Below are 14,870 nucleotides of genomic sequence, written 5' to 3'. Positions count from 1 at the left end.
TACAGAGGACCACGTTCTACTAACTGAACTACAGAGGACCACGTTCTACTAACTGAACTACAGAGGACCACGTTCTACTAACTGAACTACAGAGGACCACGTTCTACTAACTGAACTACAGAGGACCACGTTCTACTAACTACAGAGGACCACGTTCTACTAACTGAACTACATAGGACCACGTTCTACTAACTGAACTACATAGGACCATGTTCTACTAACTGAACTACAGAGGACCATGTTCTACTAACTGAACTACAGAGGACCGCGTTCTACTAACTGAACTACAGAGGACCATGTTCTACTAACTGAACTACAGAGGACCGCGTTCTACTAACTGAACTACAGAGGACCGCGTTCTACTAACTGAACTACAGAGGACCGTGTTCTACTAACTGAGCTACAGAGGACCACGTTCTACTAACTGATCTACAGAGGACCACGTTCTACTAACTGAACTACAGAGGACCATTTTCTACTAACTGAACTACAGAGGACCACGTTCTACTAACTGAACTACAGAGGACCACGTTCTACTAACTGAACTACAGAGGACCACGTTCTACTAACTGAACTACAGAGGACCACGTTCTACTAACTGAACTACAGAGGACCACGTTCTACTAACTGAACGACAGAGGACCACGTTCTACCAACTGAACTACAGAGGACCACGTTCTACTAACTGAACTACAGAGGACCACGTTCTACTAACTGAACTACAGAGGACCACATTCTACTAACTGAACTACAGAGGACCACGTTCTACTAACTGAACTACAGAGGACCATGTTCTCCTAACTGAACTACAGAGGACCATGTTCTACTAACTGAACTACAGAGGACCATGTTCTACTAACTGAACTACAGAGGACCATGTTCTACTAACTACAGAGGACCAATTTCTACTAACTGAACTACAGAGGACCATGTTCTACTAACTGAACTACAGAGGACCATGTTCTACTAACTGAACTACAGAGGACCATGTTCTACTAACTGAACTACAGATGACCATGTTCTACTATCTGAACTACAGAGGACCATGTTCTACTATCTGAACTACAGAGGACCATGTTCTACTAACTGAACTACAGAGGACCATGTTCTACTAATTGAACTACAGAGGACCACGTTCTACTAACTTAACTACAGAGGACCATGTTCTACCAACTACAGAGGACCACGTTCTACTAACTGTACTAGAGAGGACCACGTTCTACTAACTGAACTACAGAGGACCATGTTCTACTAATTGAACTACAGAGGACCACGTTCTACTAACTTAACTACAGAGGACCATGTTCTACCAACTACAGAGGACCACGTTCTACTAACTGTACTAGAGAGGACCACGTTCTACTAACTGAACTACAGAGGACCATGTGGTCCTCTGAACTACAGAGGACCACGTTCTACTAACTGAACTACAGAGGACCACGTTCTACTAACTGAACTACAGAGGACCACGTTCTACTAACTGAACTACAGAGGACCACGTTCTACTAACTGAACTACAGAGGACCACGTTCTACTAACTGAACTACAGAGGACCACGTTCTACTAACTGAACTACAGAGGACCACGTTCTACTAACTACAGAGGACCACGTTCTACTAACTGAACTACATAGGACCACGTTCTACTAACTGAACTACATAGGACCATGTTCTACTAACTGAACTACAGAGGACCATGTTCTACTAACTGAACTACAGAGGACCGCGTTCTACTAACTGAACTACAGAGGACCATGTTCTACTAACTGAACTACAGAGGACCGCGTTCTACTAACTGAACTACAGAGGACCACGTTCTACTAACTGAGCTACAGAGGACCACGTTCTACTAACTGATCTACAGAGGACCACGTTCTACTAACTGAACTACAGAGGACCACGTTCTACTAACTGAACTACAGAGGACCACGTTCTACTAACTGAACTACAGAGGACCACGTTCTACTAACTGAACTACAGAGGACCACGTTCTACTAACTGAACTACAGAGGACCACGTTCTACTAACTGAACGACAGAGGACCACGTTCTACCAACTGAACTACAGAGGACCACGTTCTACTAACTGAACTACAGAGGACCACGTTCTACTAACTGAACTACAGAGGACCACATTCTACTAACTGAACTACAGAGGACCACGTTCTACTAACTGAACTACAGAGGACCATGTTCTACTAACTGAACTACAGAGGACCATGTTCTACTAACTGAACTACAGAGGACCATGTTCTACTAACTGAACTACAGAGGACCATGTTCTACTAACTGAACTACAGAGGGCCATGTACTACTAACTGAACTACAGAGGACCACGTTCTACTAACTGAACTACAGAGGACCACGTTCTACTAACTTAACTACAGAGGACCATGTTCTACCAACTACAGAGGACCACGTTCTACTAACTGTACTAGAGAGGACCACGTTCTACTAACTGAACTACAGAGGACCATGTTCTACTAACTGAACTACAGAGGACCACGTTCTACTAACTGAACTACAGAGGACCACGTTCTACTAACTGAACTACAGAGGACCACGTTCTACTAACTGAACTACAGAGGACCATGTTCTACTAACTGAACTACAGAGGACCATGTTCTACTAACTGAACTACAGAGGACCACGTTCTACTAACTACAGAGGACCGTGTTCTACTAACTGAACTACAGAGGACCATGTTCTACTAACTGAACTACAGAGGACCACGTTCTACTAACTGAACTACAGAGGACCACCTTCTACTAACTGAACTACAGAGGACCACGTTCTACTAACTGAACTACAATGGACCACGTTATACTAACTGAACTCCAGAGGACCACGTTCTACTAACTGAACTTCAGAGGACCATGTTCTACTAACTGAACTACAGAGGACCACGTTCTACTAACTGAACTACAGAGGACCACGTTCTACTAACTGAACTACAGAGGACCACGTTCTACTAACTGAACTACAGAGGACCACGTTCTACTAACTGAACTACAGAGGACCATGTTCTACTAACTGAACTACAGAGGACCATGTTCTACTAACTGAACTACAGAGGACCACGTTCTACTAACTACAGAGGACCGTGTTCTACTAACTGAACTACAGAGGACCATGTTCTACTAACTGAACTACAGAGGACCACGTTCTACTAACTGAACTACAGAGGACCACCTTCTACTAACTGAACTACAGAGGACCACGTTCTACTAACTGAACTACAATGGACCACGTTATACTAACTGAACTCCAGAGGACCACGTTCTACTAACTGAACTTCAGAGGACCACGTTCTACTAACTGAACTTCAGAGGACCACGTTCTACTAACTGAACTACAGAGGATCACGTTCTACTAACTGAACTACAGAGGACCATGTTCTACTAACTGAACTACAGAGGACCATGTTCTACTAACTACAGAGGACCATGTTCTACTAACTGAACTACAGAGGACCACGTGCTACTAACTGAACTACAGAGGACCACGTTCTACTAACTGAACTACAGAGGACCACGTTCTACTAACTGAGCTACAGAGGACCACGTTCTACTAACTGAACTACAGAGGACCACAGGTGTAAGTGTCTTATTATTGATTTGTGTTTCTGATTGGCTCTCCATCCCAGGTGAGGGAGGAGCTGAGTCGTAAGGCGGAGCGTCGTACCACCTGGGTGCTGTGGGGGGGCGTGGCCTACATGGCGACACAGTTTGGGATTCTGGCGCGCCTCACCTGGTGGGAGTACTCCTGGGACATCATGGAGCCTGTTACCTACTTCATTACCTACGCCACCGCCATGGCTATGTACTCCTACTACGTACTCACACGCCAGGTAACACACACACACACACACTGTAACACACACACACACTGTAACACGCACACACACACACTGTAACACACACACTGTAACACACACACACACACTGTAACGCGCACACACACACTGTAACACACACACACCCACTGTAACACGCACACACACTTTTACACACACACACACACACACTGTAACGCTCACACACACACTGTAACACACACACACAGTAACACACACACACTAACATACACACACACACACACACTGTAACACACATACCGCCATGGCCATGTACCCCTATTTCGTACTCACAGCAGCTAAGAGGCCAGGCCAGGTAAGAGGGCAGGCAAGAGGCTAGGCCAGGCTAGAGGCCAGGTTAGAGGCCAGGCAAGAGGCCTGGCCAGGCTAGAGGCCAGGCCAGGCAAGAGGCTAGGCCAGGCAAGAGGCTAGGCCAGGCAAGAGGCCAGGTTAGAGGCCAGGCAAGAGGCCTGGCCAGGCTAGAGGCCAGGCCAGGCAAGAGGCTAGGCCAGGCAAGAGGCCAGGCCAGGTTAGAGGCCAGGCCAGGCAAGAGGCTAGGCCAGGCAAGAGGCTAGGCCAGGCAAGAGGCTAGGCCAGGCTAGAGGCCAGGCAGGAGGCCAGGCCAGGCAAGAGGCTAGGTAAGAAGCCAGGCCAGGTATGAGGCTACGTATGAGGCTAGGTAAGAGGCTAGGCCAGGCAAGAGGCTAGGCCAGGCAAGAAGCTAGGCCAGGCAAGAGGCCAGACCAGGCAAGAGGCTAGGCCAGGTATGAGGCTAGGTAAGATGCTAGGCCAGGTATGAGGCTAGGTAGGAGGCTAGTCCGGCCAGGTAAGAGGCTAGGCCAGGTATGAGGCTAGAAGAGGCTAGTCCGGCCAGGTAGGAGGCTAGGCCAGGTATGAGACTAGGTAAGAGGCTAGTCCGGCCAGGTAAGAGGCCAGGCCAGGTAAGAGGGCAGGCAAGAGGCTAGGCCAGGCTAGAGGCCAGGTTAGAGGCCAGGCAAGAGGCCAGGCCAGGTTAGAGGCCAGGCCAGGCAAGAGGCTAGGCCAGGCTAGAGGCCAGGCAGGAGGCCAGGCCAGGCAAGAGGCTAGGTAAGAAGCCAGGCCAGGTATGAGGCTACGTATGAGGCTAGGTAAGAGGCTAGGCCAGGCAAGAGGCTAGGCCAGGCAAGAAGCTAGGCCAGGCAAGAGGCCAGACCAGGCAAGAGGCTAGGCCAGGTATGAGGCTAGGTAAGATGCTAGGCCAGGTATGAGGCTAGGTAAGAGACTAGGCCAGGTATGAGGCTAGGTAGGAGACTAGTCCGGCCAGGTAAGAGGCTAGGCCAGGTATGAGGCTAGAAGAGGCTAGTCCGGCCAGGTAGGAGGCTAGGCCAGGTATGAGACTAGGTAAGAGGCTAGTCCGGCCAGGTAAGAGGCTAGGCCAGGTATGAGACTAGGTAAGAGGCTAGGTAAGAGGCTAGTCCGGCCAGGTATGAGGCTAGGTAAGAGGCTAGTCCGGCCAGGTAAGAGGCTAGGTCATGGACTAGTGTCTGTCATTTGTAGTTTTGTGTAGTGGTTCTCTAAGGTTTGTATGTAGGAGGGTTGAGTAAGTATTCTAGTTGTATTATTCTAACAGCCTGTTCTCCCCTCCCTCCCTCCGTCGCCTCCCCTCCTTCCTGTAGGAGTACATTTATCCTGACGCCAGGGACAGACAGTACCTGCTGTTCTTCCACAAGGGGGTGAAGAGACAACGCTTTGACGTCCACAAGTACAACCAGCTGAAGGACTCTATCGCTGAGGTAGGCACTAACCCGTCCACAAGTACAACCAGCTGAAGGACTCTTATCGCTGAGGTAGACACTAACCCGTCCACAAGTACAACCAGCTGAAGGACTCTATCGCTGAGGTAGGCACTAACCCCGTCCACAAGTACAACCAGCTGAAGGACTCTATCGCTGAGGTAGACACTAACCCGGTCCCCACAAGTACAACCAGCTGAAGGTATATTTCAAGATGGCGTAGCAGTGCAGACGTCGTTTGTCGTTCTCCCGTGTAAACGTTGTATTTTTCATCTTTGTTTTGTATATATTTCAATATATTTTCAATCTCTTTTTCCATTTTTTTAAATGTAATATACCTTCCGGCAACCCGCCTCACCCAATGTGATACGGATCTGCTATTTTTTTAGACCTTATAGCTAGAACCCTCCATCAGCAGCTAGCCATCAGGAGCTAACCAGCTAATTAGCTACTAGCTATTTACTCATTGTTAGCCACTGTTGCGGCCTTTACCTTTAGCATAGACACCAGACGCTTTTAGCCTGGATAGTACTTGCCAGTCTGCACAGCGCAATATCAACCCTGAGCATATCGGACTGTTTTTCTCCACGACAACACCAGATTCGTGCCGTAAGCCCTGGACCATTACTCCTGATCATCGCAGCTAGCTAGCTGCCACCGAGTGGCCCAGCCTCGAAGCTAGCCTTGAGCCAGGCCCATCTCCCGGCCTGCTCAGTGGACTCTATGATCACTCGGATACACAGCTGATACCTCCCGGACTCTTCACTAACACGACTAGAATCCACTACACCACCGGATTCTTGCCGTAAGCTCTGGACCTTTGCATCGGATCATCGCTGCTAGGTAGCTGCTACCGAGTGGCTATAGTGGCTAACGCCCTTGTCCCGAAGCTAGCACCAGTTAGCCGCAAGCCAGGCGCATCTCCCGGCTAGCAAAATAAATTACTCCAGCTACAATACCTCTTTTGCCAACTGGCCTGGACCCTTTGTCAACACCCACCATTCCATCACGATTGGTCTGCCGACGTAATTCCGTCTGCTGTGGCCCCAACCGTCCTTTGCCGGAAGTCGGAGCAGAAGCTTCTACTAGCCCCGGCCTGCTAACCTTTTTTTTGAACGCCGTGTCTCCAGCTTGCTAGCGTAGTAATGACTACCTAGCGGCTTCCCTGTTTCATCTATTGCTGTTCACTGGACCCCATGATCACTTGGCTACATAGCCAATGCCTGCTGGACTGTTCATTAATCACGGTACTCCATTTTGTTTATTTTGTTTATCTGTCGGCCCCAGCCCCGAACTCAGGCCCTGTGTGTAGTTAACCGACCCTCTCTGCCCATTCATCGCCATTTTACCTGTTGTTGTTGTCTTAGCTGATTAGCTGTTGTTGTCTTACACGTTGTTGTCTTAGCTGGCTCTCCCAATCAACACCTGTGATCGCTTTATGGCTCTCTCTAATGTCAATATGTCTTGTATACTGTTGCTTAGGACAGTTATTATTGTTTTAGTTCACTGCAGAGCCCCTAGTCCCGCTCAACATGCCTCAGATACCTCCTTTGTCCCACCTCCCACACATGCGGTGACCTCACCCAGCATAACTAGTGCATCCGGAGATGCAACCTCTCTTATCATCACTCAATGCCTGAGTTGCAATCTACTGAAAAGTTCTGTCATACTTTCCAGGTCTATGCCCAAACAGTTCGAGCTTCTAATTTTAAAAATGAATCTCTCCAGAAATAAGTCTCTCACTGTTGCCGCCTGTTATAGACTCCCCTCAGCTCCCAGCTGTGCCCGGGACACCATATGTGTATTGATTGCCCCCCCATCTATCTTCAGAGTTCGTTCTTTTAGGTGACCTAAACTGGGATATGCTTAACACCCCGGTAGTCCTACAATCTAAGCTAGATGCCCTCAATCTCACACAAATGATCAAGGAACCCACCAGGTACAACCCTAAATCCGTAAACACGGGCACCTCATAGATATTACCCTGATCAACTTGCCCTCCAAATACACATCTGCTGTTTTCAATCAGGATCTCAATGATCACTGCCTCATTGCCTGCATCCGCTATGGGTCCGCGGTCAAACGACCACCCCTCATCACTGTCAAACGCTCCCTAAAACACTTCTGCGAGCAGGCCTTTCTAATCGACCTGGCCCGGGTATCCTGGAAGGATATTGACCTCATCCTGTCAGTAGAGGATGCCTGGTTGTTCTTTAAAAGTAATTTCCTCACCATCTTAAATAAGCATGCCCCTTTCAAAAAATGTAGAACTAAGAACAGTTATAGCCCTTGGTTCACTCCAGACCTGACTGCCCTCGAACAGCATAAAAACATCCTGTGGCAGACTGCACTAGCATCGAATAGTCCCTGCGATATGCAACTTTTCAGGGAAGTCAGAAACCAATACACGCAGTCAGTTAGGAAAGCAAAGGCTAGCTTTTTCAAACAGAAATGTTTATCCTGTAACACAAACTCCAAAAAGTTCTGTGACACTGTAAAGTGCATGGAGAATAAGAGCACCTCCTCCCAGCTGCCCACTGCACTGGGGCTAGGAAACACTGTCACCACCGATAAATCTACGATAATCGAGAATTTCAATACATGTAAGTATTTCTCTACAGCTGGCCATGCTTACCACCTGGCTACCCCTACACCGGGCAACAGCTCTGCACCCCCCACAGCAACTTGCCCAAGCCTCCCCCATTTCTCCTTCACCCAAATCCAGATAGCTGATGTTCTGAAAGAGCTACAAAATCTGGACCCCTACAAATCAGCTGGGCTAGAAAATCTGGACCCTTTCTTTCTAAAATTATCCACCGCAATTGTTGCAACCCCTATTACTAGCCTGTTCAACCTCTCTTTCGTATCGTCTGAGATCCCCAAAGATTGGAAAGCTGCCGCGGTCATCCCCATCTTCAAAGGGGGAGACACTCTAGACCCAAACTGTTACAGACCTATATCTATCCTACCCTGCCTTTCTAAAGTCTTCAAAATCCAAGTTAACAAACAGATCACCGACCATTTCGAATCCCACCGTACCGTCTCCACTATGCAATCTGGTTTCCGAGCGGATGATGGCTGCACCTCAGCCACGCTCAAGGTCCTAAACGATATCATAACCTCCGTCGATAAAAGACAATACTGTGCAGCTGTCTTCGTCGACCTGGCCAAGGCTTTCGACTCTGTCAATCACCGTATTCTTATCGGCAGACTCAACAGTCTTGGTTTCTCAAATGACTACCTCGCCTGGTTCACCAACTACTTCTCAGATAGAGTTCAGTGTGTCAAATCGGAGGGCCTGTTGTCCGGACTTCTGGCTGTCTCTATGGGGGTACCATAGGGTTCAATTCTCGGGCCGACTCTGTGTTAACAAACCTCCAAACGAGCTTCAATGCCATACAACACTCCTTCCGTGGCCTCCAACTGCTCTTAAACGCTTGTAAAACTAAACGCATGCTCTTCAACCGATCACTGCCCGCCCGTCCAGCATCACTACTCTGGACGGTTCTGACTTAGAATATGTGGACAACTACAAATACCTAGGTGTCTGGTTAGACTGTAAACTCTCCTTCCAGACTCACATTAAGCATCTCCAATCCAAAATTAAATCTAGAATCGGCTTCCTATTTCGCAACAAAGCATCCTTCACTCACGCTGCCAAACATACCCTCGTAAAACTGACCATCCTACCAATCCGTGACTTCGGCGATGTCATTTACAAAATAGCCTCCAACACTCTACTCAGTAAATTGGATGCAGTCTATCACAGGGCCATCCGTTTTGTCACTAAAGCCCCACATACCACCCACCACTGTGACCCGTATGCTCTCGTCGGCTGGCCCTCACTACATATTCGTCGCCAAACCCACTGGCTCCAGGTCATCTATAAGTCTTTGCTAGATAAGTCTCCACCTTACGTCATCTCACTGGTCACCATAGCAACACCTACCCGTAGCACGCACTCCAGCAGGTATATTTCACTGGTCATACACCTTTGGCTGCCTTTCCTTCCAGTTCTCTGCTGCCAACGACTGGAATGAATTTGGAGACTTCATATCTCCCTCACTAACTTTAAGCGTCAGCTATCTGAGCAGCTAACCGATCGCTGCAGCTGTACACAACCCATCTGTAAATAGCCCACCCAACTACCTAACTCATACCTACCTCATCCCCATATTGTTTTTATTTACTTTTTTGCTCTTTTGCACACCAGTATTTTCTTTGCACATCCTCATCTGCACATCTATCACTCCCGTGTTAATCTGATAAATTGAAAATGACTTCACCACTATGGCCTATTTATTGCCTTACCTCCTCACGCCATTTGCACACACTGTATATATACTTTTTCTATTGTGTTATTGACTGTACGTTTGTTTATTCCATGTGTAACTCTGTGTTGTTGTTTGTGTTGCACTGCTTCGCTTTATCTTGGCCAGGTCGCAGTTGTAAATGAGAACTTGTTCTTTAATTAATAACCTCTTGAGGATACCGTAGGATAGGGGGCGCCACAGCGCATTTTGAAAAAAAATCGTTCCCATTTTCAACGGCCTACTAATCAAACTCAGAAGATAGGGCATGCATATACTTATTATATATGGATAGAAAACACTCTAAAGTTTCTAAAACTGTTTGAATGGTGTCTGTGAGTATAACAGAACTCAAATGGCAGTCAAAACCCCGAGACCGATTGAAACAGGAAGTGGAATTCTGAATTGTGGACTTGACTTCTCATCTTTCCTTATTAATCACACCGTTAACCATGGTTCAGTGAGCACTTCCTATTGCTTCCACTAGATGTCGCCAGTCCTTTCACAGTGGTTTGAGCCTTATAGAGTCAAAACTCAGTGAATGACACGAGTTTGAAATTGGTCACAGGGGATGGGCCATCACCATTATGACGCCGGCGGCCATGTCTGCCCCCACCTTTGGATACGGTTTTAAAGGCCATGACATCATCCCCCTCGAATCTTATTGGCTCTCTTGGTGTTAGAGGCCCTGAAGATTTATTTTATACAACGTTTGACATGTTTGAACGAACCTACATGCGCGAGCATTGCATTTATTCTGAACTTCAGAGCTGCGCTTCGAGAGAGCCATAGGACGCGCTACCAACATCAGGCTAATGGAACGTGAAGTATGGACTTTTTGACCGAAAATACATCTGTTGTGGACCTGGGATGCTTTCTGATGAAGACAACTAAAGGTAGGCGATTATTGACAATATTATACAAGATGAGATGGTTCATGCTATTGCGTCCAAGATGGCGCCGAGCTCTGTATATTAGCTCATTTTCTGAGTATCGCATCTCCTTTTATTGCAAAGTGTGATTACCCAGTAAAGTTAATTTAAAATCTGGTATGACAGGTGTTCTCAAGAGATATTCATCTATAAATGTTAGATTGACAATATACATTTAAAAAATCGTTATAGTATAGTAATTTAGGGAATTGTAGCATTGTTTACCGGGACGCTTTTGAGGGGAAATTATGTAGTCAACATCAGACAGAGATGTAAAATGCTGTTTTTATATATAAATATGACCTTTATTGAACAAAAGAATGCATGCATTGTATAACATGATGTCCTAGGGGTGCCATCTGATGAAGTTTGTAAAAGGTTAGTGCTGCATTTAGCTGTTTTTTGATTATATGTGATGCAAGTGGTTGGTCGGAAAATGGCTATGAAGCTGCTTTTTACGATGGACTCATCTAATATAATCTAATGATTTGCTTTTCCTGTAAAACCTTTTTGAAATCGGACGACGTGGGTCGATTCAGGAGAGGTGTATCTATAAAAAAAAAAATATATATTATATATATTTTTTTTAAATTATGACTTTTTTTTAATGCTAATTGGCGATATGATTTTTCGCTGGATTTTGATCCCGCTAACGGGATCAGACGCTGAAGAGGTTTAACTGGCCTACCTGGTTAAATATAGGTGAAATAAATAATAAAATGATAAATTATATGAACTATAGCTCAGTGAAATTAAATAAATAAATGAAAATGAAAAAGGACTATCTAGGTTGGCAGTCTACAAGTACAACCTGCTGAAGGTCTCAATCTCACATGATTTTAGGATCTAGATTGAAACCTATTTTGACCAGAAAGGAACAAATGTAGAGGCAATTGACATATTATACAGTGAGGGAAAAAAGTATTTGATCTCCTGCTGATTTTGTACGTTTGCCCAGTGACAAAGAAATGATCAGTCTATAATTTTAATGGTAGGTTTATTTGAACAGTGAGAGACAGAATAACAACAAAAAAATCCAGAAAAACGCATGTGAAAAATGTTATAAAATGATTTGCATTTTAATGAGGGAAATAAGTATTTGACCCCTCTGCAAAACATGACTTAGTACTTGGTGGCAAAACCCTTGTTGGCAATCACAGAGGTCAGACGTTTCTTGTAGTTGGCCACCAGGTTTGCACACATCTCAGGAGAGATTTTGTCCCACTCCTCTTTGCAGATCTTCTCCAAGTCATTAAGGTTTCGAGGCTGACGTTTGGCAACTCGAACCTTCAGCTCCCTCCACAGATTTTCTATGGGTTTAAGGTCTGGAGACTGGCAAGACCACTCCAGGACCTTAATGTGCTTCTTCTTGAGCCACTCCTTTGTTGCCTTGGCCGTGTGTTTTGGGTCATTGTCATGCTGGAATACCCATCCACGACCCATTTTCAATGCCCTGGCTGAGGGAAGGAGGTTCTCACCCAAGATTTGACGGTACATGGCCCCGTCCATCGTCCCTTTGATGCAGTGAAGTTGTCCTGTCCCCTTAGCAGAAAAACACCCCCAAAACATAATGTTTCCACCTCCATGTTTGACGGTGGAGATGGTGTTCTTGTGGTCATAGGCAGCATTCCTCCTCCTCCAAACACGGCGAGTTGAGTTGATGCCAAAGAGCTCCATTTTGGTCTCATCTGACCACAACACTTTCACCCAGTTGTCCTCTGAATCATTCAGATGTTCATTTTCAAACTTCAGACGGGCATGTATATGTGCTTTCTTGAGCAGGGGGAGCTTGCGGGCGCTGCTTGATTTCAGTCCTTCACGGCGTAGTGTGTTACCAATTGTTTTCTTGGTGACTATGGTCCCAGCTGCCTTGAGATCATTGACAAGATCCTCCCGTGTAGTTCTGGGCTGATTCCTCACCGTTCTCATGATCATTGCAACTCCACGAGGTGAGATCTTGCATGGAGCCCCAGGCCGAGGGATATTGACAGTTCTTTTGTGTTTCTTCCATTTGCGAATAATCGCACCAACGGTTGTCACCTTCTCACCAAGCTGCTTGGAGATGGTCTTGTAGCTCATTCCAGCCTTGTGTAGGTCTACAATCTTGTCCCTGACATCCTTGGAGAGCTCTTTGGTCTTGGCCATGGTGGAGAGTTTGGAATCTGATTGATTGATTGCTTCTGTGGACAGGTGTCTTTTATACAGGTAACAAACTGAGATTAGGAGCACTCCCTTTAAGAGTGTGCTCCTAATCTCAGCTCGTTACCTGTATAAAAGACACCTGTGAGCCAGAAATCTTTCTGATTGAGAGGGGGTCAAATACTTATTTCCCTCATTAAAATGCAAATCAATTTATAACATTTCTTACATGCGTTTTTCTGGATATTTTTGTTGCTATTCTGTCTCTCACTGTTCAAATAAACCTACCATTAAAATTATAGACTGATCATTTCTTTGTCAGTGGGCAAACATACAAAATCAGCAGGGGATCAAATACTTTTTCCCCCTCACTGTATATATATATTATTATTACATATTATTATGTTAATTATTATAATTATCTTCCCCTTTTTCTCTCTCTCTTTCTCTCTCTCTCCCCACTCCCCCCTCTCTCTCTTCCTCTCTTTCTTTCTCTCTCTCTCCCCACTCCCCCCTCTTTCTCTCTCCCCACTCCCCCCTCTCTCTCTTCCTCTCTTTCTTTCTCTCTCTCTCCCCACTCCCCCCTCTTTCTCTCTCCCCACTCCCCCCTCTCTCTCTTCCTCTCTTTCTTTCTCTCTCTCTCCCCACTCCCCCCTCTTTCTCTCTCCCCACTCCCCCTCTCTCTCTTCATCTCTCTTTCTTTCTCTCTCTCTCTCTCTCTCGCTTTCTCTCTCTTTTTTTATTTCTTTCTCTCTCCCCACTCCCCTCTCTCTCTCTCTCTCTCTCTCTCTCTCTCTCCCGCCACTCCACTCCCCTCTCTCTCTTTCTCTCTCTCTTTTTGTTTCTCTCTCTCCCCCCTCCTCTCTCTCCCTCTCTCCCCCTCAGGTGGAGTTAGATCTGAAACGTCTGAGGGATCCCCTCCAGCTCCAACTCCCTGTCCAGCAACTCACCGCCGCCAGCAAAGATTGATATCCTCCCTTCCCTCCATCCCTCCTAACCTCACCTTCCCCTCTCTCTCTCTCTCCCTCCATCCCTCCTAACCTCACCTTCCCCTCTCTCTCTCTCCGTCCATCCACCCTCTTCCACCTTTACTTTTTCTCTCTCTCTCTCTCTTTGACAGGCCTATCCTTTAGTCAACCTCCGTGGGAGTTTCTCCTCTGTTTGTTCTCTTGGATGATAATTGCAAGTAAAACCATATCAAGAGGAGTTTTGGCAACAAGAAAGAACAGACACTGAATCCTTCTAGAGAGGTAGATGGTGAAACTGGAACTGCAACTCTAGGGGACGTACAGGAAGTGAGACGCTACGGGGGGAGAGGAGCTACAGCCGAGGCGAGGCATAGGGAGAAGACAGACGGACACATTTATGAGCGTGTGTGACCTACTATATCTATGGACTAGTTGGCCCACAGTGCAGCTGGAGCCTTCAAACTGTTAACTGACACACCACCACTCCTTGGGACGTCTATGGATGGACTGAATCCACGTTTACAAGGACGGATCTTCTCTAGCTCCTCCCCCTGACCTCTAACCTCTGACACTCTGCATGCACAGAGGTACACGGCTGTGATTGGACAGCAGTTCCTGTGAGCTCCATGTGACCTTGAACTTTGACCTTGGCTGACCCCTTCTTGTCTTGTCAGATTGGCTGTGGCCAACCCTGCCCCCTTTTTTTCCTCCAGGTCCCCTCCCCCTCTGCCTGACGGACAGCTACCCTACCGATTCCGTTGCTACGACGACACTGAGCTTTATCAAGAGCCCGTCACAGCCTTTACAGGAAGTGGACAGACGAGAGTTGAGGTCAGGTGACCATGCCTCATTTCCTCTTTCTGTTGTTGACTTCCTGTTGGAATTGGAAGATAAA

At 46.6% G+C, this 14,870-nt stretch overlaps 1 protein-coding gene across 1 annotated transcript in view; it reads left to right on the top strand.

Annotated features, from left to right (window-relative positions):
- The window catches only part of LOC106589949 (calcium uniporter protein, mitochondrial), a 152,177-nt gene extending 137,957 nt beyond the window's left edge, over positions 1 to 14,220 (top strand). Inside the window, exons 7-9 of the mRNA XM_045710038.2 lie at positions 3,645 to 3,848; positions 5,510 to 5,626; positions 13,893 to 14,220. Coding sequence (XP_045565994.2) covers positions 3,645 to 3,848; positions 5,510 to 5,626; positions 13,893 to 13,976 — 405 coding nt within the window. The 3' untranslated portion in view covers positions 13,977 to 14,220. The remainder of the gene's footprint in view (positions 1 to 3,644; positions 3,849 to 5,509; positions 5,627 to 13,892) is intronic.
- Positions 14,221 to 14,870: the final 650 nt, after the last annotated feature.

Source organism: Salmo salar, chromosome 28, assembly GCF_965601325.2.
Source record: "Salmo salar chromosome 28, fSalSal1, whole genome shotgun sequence".
Lineage (NCBI taxonomy): Eukaryota > Metazoa > Chordata > Actinopteri > Salmoniformes > Salmonidae > Salmo > Salmo salar.
This window is presented reverse-complemented; position numbering and strand designations above follow the sequence as displayed.